Genomic DNA, 15,128 nt, shown 5'->3' with positions numbered 1-15,128 from the left:
AATTTGATTTTGGTGTACATCCAAGGTACCCGTTTTTGGGTGTAGGCCAGGAATGGGAAACCTCATCTACAATGTAAATAAAGAAGGTGAGGGCAAATAGAAATATCCTTGGAATGGGAGACACCGACCTCAATAAATCCTTGGGGCTGAATTTTCCATTATGTTTCCCTTCGTGGTCATTCAGGGTTATTGCAACCGGGGACACAGGTGTTTCACCCAAAGTAGTCTAGGGGTAGGACGAAAAGGTAGCTACCTTGGCTTTACCCACACCAAGGTCATTGCACACTTTAGAATTACATGCAAGTTACAAAGTTTAATTAGATAACATTAATAAAAGTTGCCCATAGCAAATCACAGACCACCTATTCCATGCAGTCGGAGCCCTGCCACATGCACAATGGAGGACCTTCTTACAGCAACACCAGAGGCGCTCCAAGTGGCCAGCTACTGGCCAAAGGACATTTAGTATAATGCCAAGCTTTTAACTTCATATTTTAAATGTATTACAATTGTACCCCCCAATTCGCTTCTGACACAAGAAATAATAAATAACATTATGTAACAACATTTGATTTTTAAAAAAATCTGTTCCTGGTTTGAAAGTGTTATTCCTTAACTGTGCAGTGCATCCTTTGAAAGTGGTTGTTATACTCCAGAAACTTTGTTTTTGTGGTGGCCATAAACTATGGCAAATTGTGCTGCAAGATGTTCTACAGAAACAAAGTTTTTGAAGTTTAATAAACTTTTTACATGTTTTTATGATAGAACTAATTAGGAAATGACATCTATAATCTAGGAACAAGATCAAGTTACATAATATAATCCTATGGTTCTAGTGACACATCTCTCCTGAAAAAAAATAGAAAAACGGCAAATGACCCCCGGGGTAAGTGGAGTAATAGGGCACCACTGCTGGAAAAAGGAGTCATCCCCAGAAACCACATCACTTACCTTGCAGAAGCCGATTCCTTTCTCCTTCCTGTGTGGCACAAGTTGCAGGAGCAGATTGTGAAATACAGAGGGATCTGCCATGGGAGTGGGGGAATTGACTGATCCACTCCATCCTCAATCACACTTGGGCTACTCCCTCCATTGGTCATTCAACACTCACATGCAGACCGACTCTCTGCCTCCAAATCCACTCTTGCCACTCAGTCTGCACATACAACCCTCTGAGTTTAGGACTTTCAACCAGTGAAATGATGCCCTAAGAATTGACTTGGGGGGACCACAGACCCTTCCTCTAATAATTTGGGATTCCTCTCTGTTGGGCCAGGAGAGGACCTGTGGCCTTTATGAGGAGATAGAGGAGGAAGGAGGAAGGGAATCTGACAGGAGGACCGTGGAAGAGAATCGGAGGCTGGATTGGCTCACCTTGGAGAAGTTGCAGGGACCTCCCTTCCATAGGTGTCTAAAATAGACACCCTCAGAGCCTGGAAAGGGTTGGCTACTTGGTGGCCTCAGAAAGGCAGTTCCCAATGCTAACAGCTATGGAAGAGTCAAGTTTGCCCAGAACTACCCGGTCTCCACGGTGATCATGTAAACACCTCAAGTCCTGGAATCCTAAGCAGAAACTGAATCTTTTCCAAGGAAAACCAACCTAGAGATTATGTTGGGGAGGGGCCCAGGAGTCACGGTGGCCACATGCTTTCCTTCTCCTGCTCTTTGGCTTTAAAGGCAGACAGGAGCTGCAAGGAAATGGGGGATGAACCTAACAGAATCACAGGTCCTCTGGATTCTACAAGTCAGAAAAACTATTGTGTTTTCTTGAAAGGTTGTTTTTTTTTTTTGTCAGGCTTTGGAAGCATCTGTGATTTCCCTCACAGCCCAGTAAGTAACGAGGGTCCCAAAGGTTCCTCTTAAGAAACTCAACACTTTGGAGGAATATTCATGAGGCTTGAACGCTATTTGGTAGGTATCCAAGGTTTTGCTTTTGTCTGACCTTCAATTCCTAGCAGATCTCTTGTGTAGTGTTGCAAGGTCCTGAATATCAGTCTGTATTCTTCCTGGCTTGACTTTGCATTAATGTCTAGGTTGTATTCACACTCACTTTGAAGGGGATATGTGCTACTGGGCTTGTATTTTATTATTTTTGTTCTCCGTGTGATTGAAAATGTGGTATGCAACACCACCACCAGACTTTGTATGTCTCAAACAATACCTAAAGAATAGCAACATGAAGTCTTAGAAGTATAAGGAAGCCAATTCCCGTTCACCTCACCTTTGAGTTTTCTTTCCATGTCACTGTTCTATCCCATCTCTTCTTTCCAACTGACCCTAATACTCCACATTTCAACTGAAGATTTAGAACACACACTTTTTGTTTTATTTTAACATTGTCCCACCTTTCTCCCAATATGAAACCTAAGGCACTTACCAAATCAGATGAAACCATTTTCGCTTGCTTGGAAGTAAACTGCATTGAATTTAGTGGGCTTCCATATAAGTAGTTATGCATAGAGTGGCACTGTTCACTCATAAACAGATTAAATGCAGCTGTCTGTAAACCACAGGTGGGTAGCATTTGCTTAAAAAGCAAAATATGGAACTTTGGTCCAACTTGAAAACAAGGTGCATCTCTCCTTGCTTTAAAATGATAGCTTTTTGCCACCATCAGTTCTACAGCAAACCTTTATGTGACATATTTGCTATAAACCCTGAATCTTGGCTCATTGTCCATCACAGCATTCTAGACCATTCTAAAACTCTGGAGAGCTTACAGATTCTTATCAGGCAATTCAAAGCTTGTTTTTAAAACATTTCTTTCTACAGACTGACAGTCTTCTGAAGAAACCACTACGTATTTGGATGAAGAGAGTGATGCCATTTCATTAACAGACTTTCATTCACCATCAAGAGCAGTGGTTCTTAACCAGTGGGCCATGGACCACCAGTGGGCCAAAAGGACAAAAATCCGGTCTGTGAGCCTCCTTCCTCTTTATTTATTTATTTTTATATATTTTATTTCTGTTCCTTTTGCACCACCTGCTACTCCTTCCCTGTCTCTGACAATGGCATATGTTCTGTGTCAGAAACTAGAGCCGATGTGGTCTATCCAATGCAATTTTCTGAATCAGTACCTTAAACCAAATCTAAAGTTGACCAAAACTGATTCATAACCCTTTTGGTATTAATGTTGGAGAGTGGTCTCTGGTCAAAGTGGCCCTGGTCAAAGTGGTCCTTGTTAAAAAAAAAAAGGTTCGGAACCCTTTGTCAAGAGGGAAAAGTCAAGTCTGCAATTGCTTTGTATTCCTATCAGGAATGCTCTTCTTCAGCTTTCTTCTTGTTCATGACCTGGATACTCTGCTACAGCTAGGTTGAAAAAAGGGCATTTCCTTTTCCCCATTCTAGTTTCCATTATTGATCTGTCTACAACAAATAATCAGCATTCCTTGAATTGTGAGCATACATACACAGTTATCATAAGAGTTATGTCTTTTTTAGAACACTGTTCTTTTGCAAACTGTAAGATTTCCTTGAACTTGTTGTCACTTCCTTCTTGCTTCTCAGTGGTTCTTTGGGCTCCCAATCTTTTATACTCATCATTTGAATTTGCTATTAAATTCTTGCCATTTCTTTCCCAATTCCCAGATGCCCCAACCAGCATGGCCAGGATAAGGATTTCTAGGAACTGCAATGAAAAATACCTGAGAGTCTGAAAGCTGAACATAACCTCCCACTTTGGTGAGACCTCTACTTTATGATCTCCCACTTTGGGAAACAGCACACTGTGAATGCAAAAACTGTAAATGCAAAGTACACTGTTCATGCTGTCAGAAACCATTGCTTCGAAGTAGGGTTGATTTACATTAAGATTTATAGCAAAACTTAAAATAAAATCTGACTTAGAACACAGTTCTCTTGGCCATGACTATAAGGATGCACCAAATTACATATCATACTTTTAAAAAAACCTAGCTCAATTCTTCCTTCTTGTATTCATTCCATCACAGCTTCCTCCAAATACATAAAATCTTTATGGAAATGTTTGCCTGTGTGTTTAGAAATGCCTATTGAAACATACTTGATCTATATAAAATTCGGTTCACTTGAATTGTGCAGTAACCAAAGCATTTGCATTGGTTAATCTGTGATGAGAGGTGGCAGCAACACAATCCCAGAAGAAACATATTCTGGCGTTTTCACTGCAAACACCAAAGCTTATAAAGCATCAAAACAGCTTAGCAAAACATTGCATAGTGCCCTAGACGTTTCCCTCATTACAGAAAAGGGCCCAAGCTGGGGTGGGTTGCAGGAATGAAGTAACAGTTCTGAAAACGTTATTTTACGTATCATTCTCATGTGTTGAAAACTGGCTTGAATGTGCTGGAAAACAGGTCAAGTGTTCAAAACCAGTTAGAATAAAATGAGACTCGTGATGGTGAAATTTGGCTGCAGGCCTGCATCCAATTAGTCATGTCTTAACAGTCTTTTTGTTAATAGTTCTCTGGCATTGGAGATGGTGGGGGAGGTATGTATATGCTTGTCGACTTATGATGACCCCATGAATTTCACAGGGTTTTCTTAGTAAAGGAATATTCAGAGGTGGCTTTGCCTGTTCCTTCCTCTGAAAGGGGGTAGATTTATATTATTGGTCTCCTCTTCCAATAACTTTGCTAGATGGGAGTATGAAACAGACTAGCATGTTTATATATCTGAAGGAATTGCTTAAAGAATTGCATAGATTGGCCAAAAGAATCCAACACAGGATGGTCACTTTTAGATTTCATTACTCTTAGAAATCAATGGTGCAGTAGCTTCCTTGAAATCACCTAATGCCATCAGGTATTCTTCAAGAATGGGGAAAACAATTTTATCAGACACTGTGGAGTATGACTGTACCCAATGTGTGTAACTTCTTGCCTAGTTATATTTTATTGAATACAAAAAGAAAAATGGGGAAGAAACTTTGAATAGATACTTACATTTTCTCTTCCCTACTTGCTTTTTCATGCTGACTTTAGTTGCGCCAGAATCCACATATTGATTGGTAAGCAATCTGGAATGTGTATAGCATGAAAGACATGTTAAAAAACACATGTTCAACTATTTAAAAATAATAAGCTGCTATCATAAAATGTGATTTTCAACTGGTCTACCCATAAGTAAAAGGAGTCACCGAGAGCGCTTTCAGACAGCAGCAAATCGCGGGTTTTGATCAGGGGCAAAAAAAATGCTGGGACTTTAGAAGAGGTCTACATTCTGTTAGTCCCGGGATTTCTGCCTCCATCGTCCACACTTGTTGCTTCGTTGCAGGATTTAGAAACTCTCAAGATAGCCACTCTGGGATGCCCATTTTCTTTTTAAAAAAAGAAATTCAAGATGCGAATATGCGAAGATGCAAATCATTGTATAAGTTCAGTTTCTGGGTTATTTAAGCTGCAGGGCCATCTGTGCAGACAGGGTGTTGTTCCTGGGTTATACATGTCTGTTTCCAATTGCTCTTATTGTGAAACGATGCATTACATTGACTAGGGGGCCACAACTTTGTCCTGGACAGAGAAAATGTGCCCTCCATGCATTTAATAAAGTTTCTGGCACACAAGCAAAGTTTCCGGGTTCTACTCAACTAACACCTTCTTTTTAGGAACTGACCAATCAGAAACAAATATTTAAAATCCGGGAAGATTTCCGATTGTAGGGACATAGACATTCAAATATGCAGATTTTCAGCTCAGAAGCAGGATATTCCCACACCTGAAAAACCTCTCAGTTTTTGCCATTTGTAGCAATTCCTGGCCACCCTGATTGCTGCAGAAGCTCCTGGGATAAAGGTAGTCTGGACGGGCCCTGAGTTCCACTAACTGAAAAATGCTGAATGCAAGCCTTGTGCATAAAGTTAGGTTAAAGTGTTTTTTTTTTAAAAAAAATACCTCAGTTATTATCTGCTTCCTCCAAAATTTAGTTCTTTTTATACCAGCAGATATGGACTAGGAGCCGGCATCTTATAGCTTCACATAATGGTGATGCTATAACGCAAAGGCACACAAAGGCAAGATGGATCACTTCCTTTTGTCACCTTTGATCCATCTTGACATGGTGACAACTTCGTAAGAAAAGCTCATGTGATTTCCTCTGGCTATACCGTGCCTGATCTTTCCCAAAGATCTTTCCCTTGAATATATAAATTACATGTTCACATCAGTTGTCCTTTGACAATACACAATGCCACTGAAGTATCTCTAAAATACTGAGAGAAAATCCTATTTTTAAACCTTGCGCTTTGCTCCTACATCTGCCTGTTTAAACATGTCCTGGGATTAGGACATAATCCTAACTTGAGTTTTTGTAGCTGGATCAAATTCCATCTCGTTTTCAAGGTGGAGAACAGAAAATAAAAAGCTGCCAAAGAGCTGATAGCTCAAGGTATTGAAAGTCATTCCTGTTTGTTCAACTAAAAGCACAAGAGAGACACTCAGTTCATGGGAATAATTTATTCTTTTTGAGCATTTGAAATTGTATCAGGTGTTTATTTACATGGGAGCCCTCGGTGCATAAAATACTCATTAGGTACTGCACAATCGCTGCATTCATCAAACAGGTATGATTAACATCATCCCCATTCTATTTATTGAGATCATTTGCAATTCAAATATTGGGTCATTCCTTTCCCAGCGATTCCTGTGAAAGGCCTCACAGAGCAAACTGGATTTGTACAAAAACATTGTTCAAGCAAGAAAAGTATTTGGGGTAATTGATCAATTCCATTTACTGCTGCCATTTGGAAGAAAAACTTTCTGCATATTAATTTATCCAACAGTATTGATATTTTTTTTATAAAAAAAAACCCACTGCTACCACTGGCCTGATTTTAGAGTCTCTACATGAGAAAACAAAAGGGCACCAAGCCGGAAATCAGTTTAGAAGTTGTATTCCAGAAATGTCATTCATCTGGGTATGATTATACAAACGTCTTATAAAGAAAACTACATTAAATTGACAGTAATTAAATACAGATTATGGCTCTGGAAATGCTCACTCATGTGTTCAATTTTACTTTGAATTCAAAGATGTAGTTTTACCAGTGCAGCAAGATTAAAGTTTTACATATGTTTCTGAACAACATGAAAAAGAGGAAGCAGGGAAATGATGCTTGTAAAGGTTTTCGTCCAATTTCCTTAACAATGCTGTTGTGCAGTTATTCGGAAAAGCAAAGACATTCAGGAAATACATTACATGATAAAACAGGGGCACCGTTTGCAAGCTTTTGTAGAAACTTCTAAAGGAAGCCTTCTACAAAATAAAACTGCAGCAACTTTCCACTTCTGAGCCGGCCATACAACTAAAAAAATACGGTCCAGTTAGACACAAAAAGACAGACACATCACAGCAAACGTGTCCCTTACTAAACTGTTACAAAACAGCTGTATCAGGCTGCATGTTGAAATGCTCAGGAAACCACATACGAGTCATTTGTTCCCCTGATGTACACAGCAGAGCAGAACAGAGGGACTTTGCCAAATGTTTTGTAAATTTATTCCATAGTCTATAGCAGGAATGGGCAAAATTCGGCCCTCCAGGTGTTTGGACTTCAACACCCACAATTCCTAACAGCCAGTAGGCTGTTAAGAATTGTGAGAGTTGGAAGTCCCAAACACCTGGAGGGCCGAAGTTTGCCCATGTCTGGTCTATAGGAACTTTGATACTTTATTGTGTCGCTTTGCCGTGGCAGAAAATAATGTATTAATGAGATGATGCACTCTAAACTGAAATAGATGCCACCAGATACCCCAAGATCTGCTGAGGAAAGGGCAGGAATCTGATGCATTACACTACAAAACCTTCAGAGGTGAGTCAATTCATTCCTCAATGCATAATAGATGAGTGGATCTTCTCAGCTCCATGCCAAGAACAGGACAGCAAAGGATCTCCTGAATGCAGCGAGGCATAGGGAATTATCTTGGAGCTAAAAAGCCGAAGGATGTCAATCCTTTTTATACTTAACCACAAAAGATTTTCAATTTATTGATTACATTTATATTCCACATTTTCTCCAGCAATTACATGGTGGTGTTCATGTCTTCCTTACCTCCTGCATTCCCTTCATAATCATCTAATAATGTAAGCCAAGCAGAGGTACTTAAGCCGCCCTCAGTTACCCAAGGAGTACTCACAGGACTCACATCTGATTCTCCTGAATACTAATTCAGTGCTTGAACCACTATAGCACACTAGCATATTATGACTCACATGCGTAAGGTATGCATTGATTTCACTGTATATAATCTAAATATGATTGAGTCTGAATCCAACATAATTCTTATAGTGTAGTCCTAAACTGCTCTTATTTAGGAGTAACCCCCAGCCCCAAATCAGAGAGACTGACTCTCAGATAAAATTTGATAAGCAAACAGACATATGTTTCCTGTTCAACTGTTATGGCCTGTTCCTAAACTCAATAGATGGAGCAGAAATATCCACAATCAATTCCTAAAATTTATCCAGTTTAAAAATAGTGAAATTTTTAAGTTTCTCATTTGCATGCCAATCATTCTGTCAGTTACTAAAATTTTCTAAACCAACAGGTATTTCTTAATATCTCATTGTTAGGTCAATTTTTTTTAATTTTTGGGTGATGGTTCAAAGCAGAAACTGATTTTCATCCTATGAAAGTGAGATTTCTTGCCTTTCTTTGGATAAAAATAGTACATTTTAAGGTCTGAGGTCAGATTAAATTTGTTATCTGAGGCATCTCTAAAGTTATTATATATTTCAATCAACTCCATCTGACACCAAGATCAAGCCTATATTTGAATTAACAATGGTGAAAATATGGGTACCATACTGTTTAGCCCTCCAGATTTAAATAATGTTTACTAGATTCCCGTGTCTGCTTTTGCCTTGAGAACAAACATGTGGCGGAATTGAATGGCCATACAAAAATTTCTTATTTATCTCCTTTCTTATCTTGTTTTTATACAAGTTATCTGTGAGCAGAAGTTGCATTGATCACTGAAGCCTCTTCCACACAGCTCTATAAAATCTACATTGAACTGGATTATATTGAAATGTGGACTCGGATAATCCAATTCAAAGCAGATATTGTGGATTATTTGCCTTCATATACTGGGTCAGTGGTTCTCAACCTGGGGGGTCCCCAGATGTTTTTGGCCTTCAACTCCCATAAATCCTAACAGCTGGTAAACTGGCTGGGATTTCTGGGAGTTGTAGGCCAAAAACATCTGGAGACCCCAGGTTGAGAACCACTGTTCTGGGTTACATGTCTGTGCGCAAGGGCCCTGAGATACATAGTATGGATTAAAGTTAGGAATGGTTACTTTGGGAACTAGTGGTCATACTTTGCTGGGGATAGGGGCGGAAATGTAGTCCAGAACAGTAATTTTTCTGTATCTGGGTCAGATACAGAAAATGTATACAGGCCTCCCATCTTTCTGATGTCCCAACGTATGCACCGAAGTCACTGAATATTCACAGCACATAAGAGGTGAGAAAATAAGGCCCCAACAATACTACACCTGTAGTAGTTGATATTTAAGAATATATCCGGAAAATGATTATAAAAAATAGTCAGTCTGATAGATGAATCTTCTGTGTACAATAAACATGTCCTTGGAATACTGGTTTCAAAGCTATAACTTTAAAAGGGCAGCTGAACATACATTTCAAAGCCAATGTAGCACTACGGCTGTAGCGTGGGTTTGAGTCAAACCTGGAATTAAATATTAAACAAGACAGAGTGATCTCAGGTCAAGCATTGTTTCTCAGCCTAAATCAGTGGTTCCCATCCTTTGGTCCTCCAGGTGTTTTGGACTTCAGCTCCCACTATTCCTAACAGCAGTTAAGCTGGCTAGGATTTCTGGGTCCTGAAGTCCCAAAAACCTGGAAGATCAAAGGTTGGGAACCACTGGCCTAAACTGAACTCTTAAGATTGTTGAGGAAAAGGAAATGGGAGATCTCTGAAGAAAAAAGTGTGGCTTACACATTAAGATTAAATGCCGTTAACTTTTGTGTGAATTCTTTCCAAATTAGCACTAAGTTGTCTGTTCCAAGGTCTCTTTCACTTTGCAAACATTGGGCCCTTGGTATGGGTCCAGGACCCTTCATGGATACCAAAATGCACGGATACATTGTACTGTTATATAGTGTGATAAAATGGCATCTCTCATATAAAATGCCAGAATCAAGGTTTGCTTTTTGGATTAAAAAAAATATTTTTAAGCAATGGATGGTCAAATCTATAGATGCACAATCTGTGGATACGGAGGGCGGATTGTAACTGTAACATTATGGTTCCACTGTGACTGCCATGGTTGTGTCCTAGGGGATCCTAAGGTTTTGTGTCTGGTGGGGCAGTAAAGAAGCACACCAACTGAGAATTAGAAATACTCTTCCCTAACCTACCAATCCCAGCCTTCTACAGGATGTTTCCATGGTAGTGAAAGTGTCATAATTGTACTGCCTGAAACTCTATGGAAGCAGAGCTCAAGCAGGAGACATTTTGGTCTGTTTTTTCTCCAGTAGCAACTTACTTCTGCTTTTGAAACAAGAATGAAATGGCAAAATCAGCTTCTGAAAGGTCATGGTGGGTATCAGCTATTCAAAGGGTAAAATAAAATTATCTGTGCGGCCTAAAGGCCCAACATTCCTGCCTTGGGACCACCTGCCACCTTAAAGACTGCCAACCAATTTAAAATGTGGCCTGCCTTCACTGTGAACTCTTTCTTTTGGCAAATATGGACATATTGATGCCATATGAACAGTCTTGATGGGCGAAAAAGTTGCATTTCATCCACTTCTGAGTTACTAAAAGCCTTTGAGCCAACTAGCTGGATGGATTTTGCTGGAGTTTGTCCAATTTTAATATCCATTTCAATTTCAATCTGAAAAACAAATACAGTGACCCCTCCACATTCACTGACATTATGGGCACAGGACCCTTGGGAAAGTGAAACGTTTTTTAAAAAATCGGAGGTCAATTTTCCCTGGAAGCAAGTCATAGAGATTCCTAGAGATAACGTTTAAATAAAATCTGCAAAAGTCAAAAATGCAAATGTTGAGGGTCCACAGTGTGCTCCAACTGCCAACAAGTATGAAGGTTAGCCATCTCTATCTCAAAATGTGCTGTGAAACAACTATTCAGTGAAAGATTTAGAAAAGGAACAGAACATACATGGGCTTTGTACAGAATAAATTTGAAATGTGAATTATTGACTAAAATTATTGACCAAAATCTTTAGCCTGAAGAAAAGAAGGCTGAGGGGAGACACAATCGCCATGTAAAAATATATGAGGGGAAGTCATAGGGAGGAGGGAGCAAGCTTGTTTTCTGTTGCCCTGGAGTCTAGGATTTAGAACAATGGCTTCAAACTACAAGAAAGGAGATTCCATCTGAGCATTAGGAAGAACTTCCTGACTGTGAGAGCTGTTCAGCAGTGGACAGCCTCCACCACACTCTGACCTGGAGTGTGGTGGAGGCTCCTTCTTTGGAGGCTTTTAAACAGAGACTGGATGGACATCTGTCAGGGATGCTTTGAACGTGATTTTCCTGCTTCTTGGCAGGGGGTTGGCCTGGTTGGCCCACGACATCTCTTCCAACTCTATGATTCTATGAAATCCGACTGGTTTACAACTAGGATGTTAACATGGCAGAATGGAAATAACTTTCCCTATGAAACTACTACTTGCTTCCTCATGCGAATAACAGCAGGAGAGTGATTTTTCTTCTTGTTGAAGGATTCTGAAGATGAAAGTGAAGTATTCCAGTTGTGTGCAATAAGCCACATTTGGTTTTCATTGACGTGTCCAGCTAACAGCAGTGACTTTAAACCCACTGAAAAACTCACTGCTATGTTCACTCTTGTCAATTTGTCAAGTTTTGAACTTGTGAGTTATAATGCAGAGTCACGATCGAAGCCACCACAACTATGTTAAGATCAAATCATTACACATTTATGATCAATTGTGTTTAAACACACATACACAGCTTTTTGATTTTTTTTAAAGAAGCAGCAAAGTGGAATTCAACAGATCCCTTAATATGTTTGCTTTCGTTCCCATCTATTCCCAATATGACACATATGGGGAAAATGTAACTTGTTTCAAACCTTTTAAGCCTGGCTTCTGCTAAATCGTAAGCTGTGGTTACAACTTCCTGAGGCTGCACAACGCCATGTCTTCCCTTAAAACTCTGTTAAGCTTTCAAAAAGAAAAATAATAATAACTCTGACCCATATGATCGTTCGCTGCTTATAACACAAGAAGCATTGATTCGTTCTATTACTTTTTTAAAAAAGGCATACTAAACCACACTCATTGCTTGTAGGGTTTTTCCCCCTCCTTTTCACAAGTTACTATTAGAATACAAGAAAGAGGATGGCAAAAAGATCCCGTCTTTCAAAGATGTGTATGTACAGTATGGACATTCCTATAACTGCGACTTTTAAACTCCATAAAAGTCAGTTCAAAAGCTGACCCATATGAACCTCCAGAATATTTCTGGACTGAAAAGTTGCACAGAAACTATACAACCATTAACATGTATCAACCAGCTCTTCACAGGCTGGTTTATATAAACACAAGGCTTGTTCTTACATGAAGCAGACTAGAAAAGCTCTTTTCAACCTGCGGGTCCCCAGGTGTTTTGGCCTACAACTCCCAGAAATCCCAGCCAGTTTACCAGCTGTCAGGATTTCTTGGAGTTGAAGACCAAAACATCTGGGGACCCACAAGATGAGAACCACTGACTTACAGCCTTCTAGTCAGCACTTTGAAAGTGGGATCCCAGAATAAATGTCCAAAGTGGTGCATGCATACATAAATTAAGGAAATGTGTCACGATGCCCTTCCATTTTGTTTCTAATGTTAAAAGAAAGCTGGTGCCAGAGAGGTGACTTTCGACCTGGGGTTAATATCCATTGCTTATCCTACCTGTGGCACCTCAACCACCATTCCTACTGAATCTTGGAGGGACATGCTCCTGCCCTGAAGCTCTGCACCACTGACATCAATAAATGACACTGGGTCCTGCTGTGACCTTTGTGCCAGGCAACCCATCCCAAAGCCAAGCCAGCTCTCACAACGTCAGAGGACTCTCTGGCTCTCCCGTTTTCTCCTTCTCCGGAAGGATGAGCACGAAAGGGAGGAGGACCCCTTTGGTATCTGATGGGGCCTTGTGCAGTTCTGCATCAAAGCTGCCCTTGAGTCCACCGTCCACTTCCACCTCTCCGTTCTGGGACAGGCTGAAACGCAGCATCCCCGTCCGGTTGACACAGTAGATGGTGCTGCCCAAGGCAGCGCAGCGGAAGGGCTGGACGGGGCTGCCGGTGGGGCGCAAGGAAGCACACTGGCTCCAGTGCTTGGCCACCGTATTGTACCGGAAGACATCCACCCCGCCCGCCTGCCCTGGCTCCCCGCGGCTCCCGCTGACATCAAAGCGGTAGATGAAGCTCTTGTAGGCCACCATGTCGGCTGAGCGGCGCCGGCTGCTGTTGTAAGGGCACTCCCGCCACTCATCCCGCTTGGGGTCGTACTTGAGCAAGCGGTAGAAGAGTGAGCCGCCCGAGACATAGATCTCTCCATTGCAGGTGGTGGCCTCGTGGGCCACAGCAAAGGCGCCTTTGGGCAAGGGGGCCACAGGGCTCCAGCGGTCGGCCCGAGGGTCGTACCTCTCCACCGTGAAGAGGCACTCCCCACCCACGGCATAGAGGTAGCCGTCCAGGGCCAGGAGCTTGAGTTGCGAGCGAGGCTGGCCCATGGGCTTCACCTGGCTCCAAGTGTCTGTCAGCGGGTTGTAGCAGAACACCTTGTCAGACAGCTTGGCCCGCGACTGGTCCCCAGGTGAGGCAGCAATGCCACCGGCCAGGAAGAGATAGTTGTAGAGGACACACATGGCGCAGCCTTTGGTGTTGGCCTCCTCAGGCAAGTGGGTGAGCACCCTCCACTCTCGGTCGGCCTCGTGGTAGGCGTGGAGGAGGCATCCACCCTCTTCTAAGGAGACCACCGAGGAGGGGCTCTGGGGCCGGCTACTCTCTCGGCTCTGAGGCCGGCTGCCGCTTCCTAGTCGCTCAAAGGCGTCGCTGACCTCGGCCGCCAGCAGACAAGGCCGCCCGGCCTCCAGGCGCCGTCGGAGGATGAGGTCACGCTCGGCACCGCTGAGCCGCCCGTAGATAGCAGGCTCCCTTAGCACCTGCAGGTAGTGGTCGCCCATAAAGCGGTAGGCAGCCTCTCTCAGCTCGGCCAGCCTCTGCTTCTTGGCCAAAGTCAAGAGTTGGAGGCAGTTGTGGAGGCGGAGCTGGGCGCGAGCAGCCTCTGCGGCGCAGAGCAAGGCGCCGGGCATCTGCAGCACGCGGGCCGCGCTCAGCACCTCGGCCAGGTTGTCCGGGCTGACCGCGCGCATGCGCCCCGTGTACACATACTCCAGCAGCAGCCGCAGGGCCGCGTAGCTGACCCCTTTGAGGCGCAGCACCTCCCGCGAGGCGCGCGCGCGGAAGTAGTCGCTCTTGTCGGCCAGGGCCGCCTTGTGCGCCCGCACTCGCCTCCCGCACACCTCCAGCACCACGTCCGGCTCTTCCTCCGGCAGCCACGAGCAAGGGTCGCCAGCGCTGCCGCCCACGCCGCTGCTCTCTTGCTTCTCCTCGTCCGACTCGGCGTTGTGGTGGTGGTTGTTGTTCACCTCCCACTGGCTCTGGACCACGCCGCTGCTGCTGCTGCTGAGGCTGCACGAGGAGGGGGACGGCGGCGAGGGAGAGGCGGCCTCGGAAAGAGGAGCCGCAGCGGGCGCCGAGCCTTGCTCTGCCCCGAAGCACAGCGCCGAGCCCAGGCTGCAGGGCGCCGCCGCCCCTCCGCCGCTACTCTCCATGGCTTCGGGCGGCTCCTTCCCCAGAGGCGTCAGTGGCTGCTGCTGCTCCTGCTGCTGCTGCTTCTCGGTCTCCTCCTGCTGCTCCTCAGCCGCAGCGCTGCCATTCTCACCTGCACATCAAGGAGACAAGAGGAGAGGACTGAGTGGTCTAGCCTCGCGCCCCTGTTCTGCCTGGCTGCCTTGGAAGGGCGCGCGCTTCGGCCTCGCGCCCCTCCCCTTGGCCACGCCCCCTTCGCGCGCCTCTCCCTCTCCCCGCGCTTCCCTTCCTTCCAAGGCAGAGACTCTGAACTCTTCAACCTTCCCGCCACAC

At 43.5% G+C, this 15,128-nt stretch overlaps 1 protein-coding gene across 2 annotated transcripts in view; it reads right to left on the bottom strand.

Annotated features, from left to right (window-relative positions):
- Positions 1-6,419: 6,419 nt before the first annotated feature.
- Positions 6,420-15,128, bottom strand: part of KBTBD11 (kelch repeat and BTB domain containing 11) — a 32,752-nt gene continuing 24,043 nt past the window's right edge. For both annotated transcript variants that reach the window (XM_060788524.2, XM_067468291.1), the window contains exon 3: positions 6,420-14,928. In XM_060788524.2, coding sequence (XP_060644507.2) covers positions 13,034-14,928 — 1,895 coding nt within the window. In that variant the 3' untranslated portion in view covers positions 6,420-13,033. The remainder of the gene's footprint in view (positions 14,929-15,128) is intronic.

This window comes from Anolis sagrei, chromosome 1, assembly GCF_037176765.1.
Source record: "Anolis sagrei isolate rAnoSag1 chromosome 1, rAnoSag1.mat, whole genome shotgun sequence".
Taxonomy (NCBI): domain Eukaryota; kingdom Metazoa; phylum Chordata; class Lepidosauria; order Squamata; family Dactyloidae; genus Anolis; species Anolis sagrei.
This window is presented reverse-complemented; position numbering and strand designations above follow the sequence as displayed.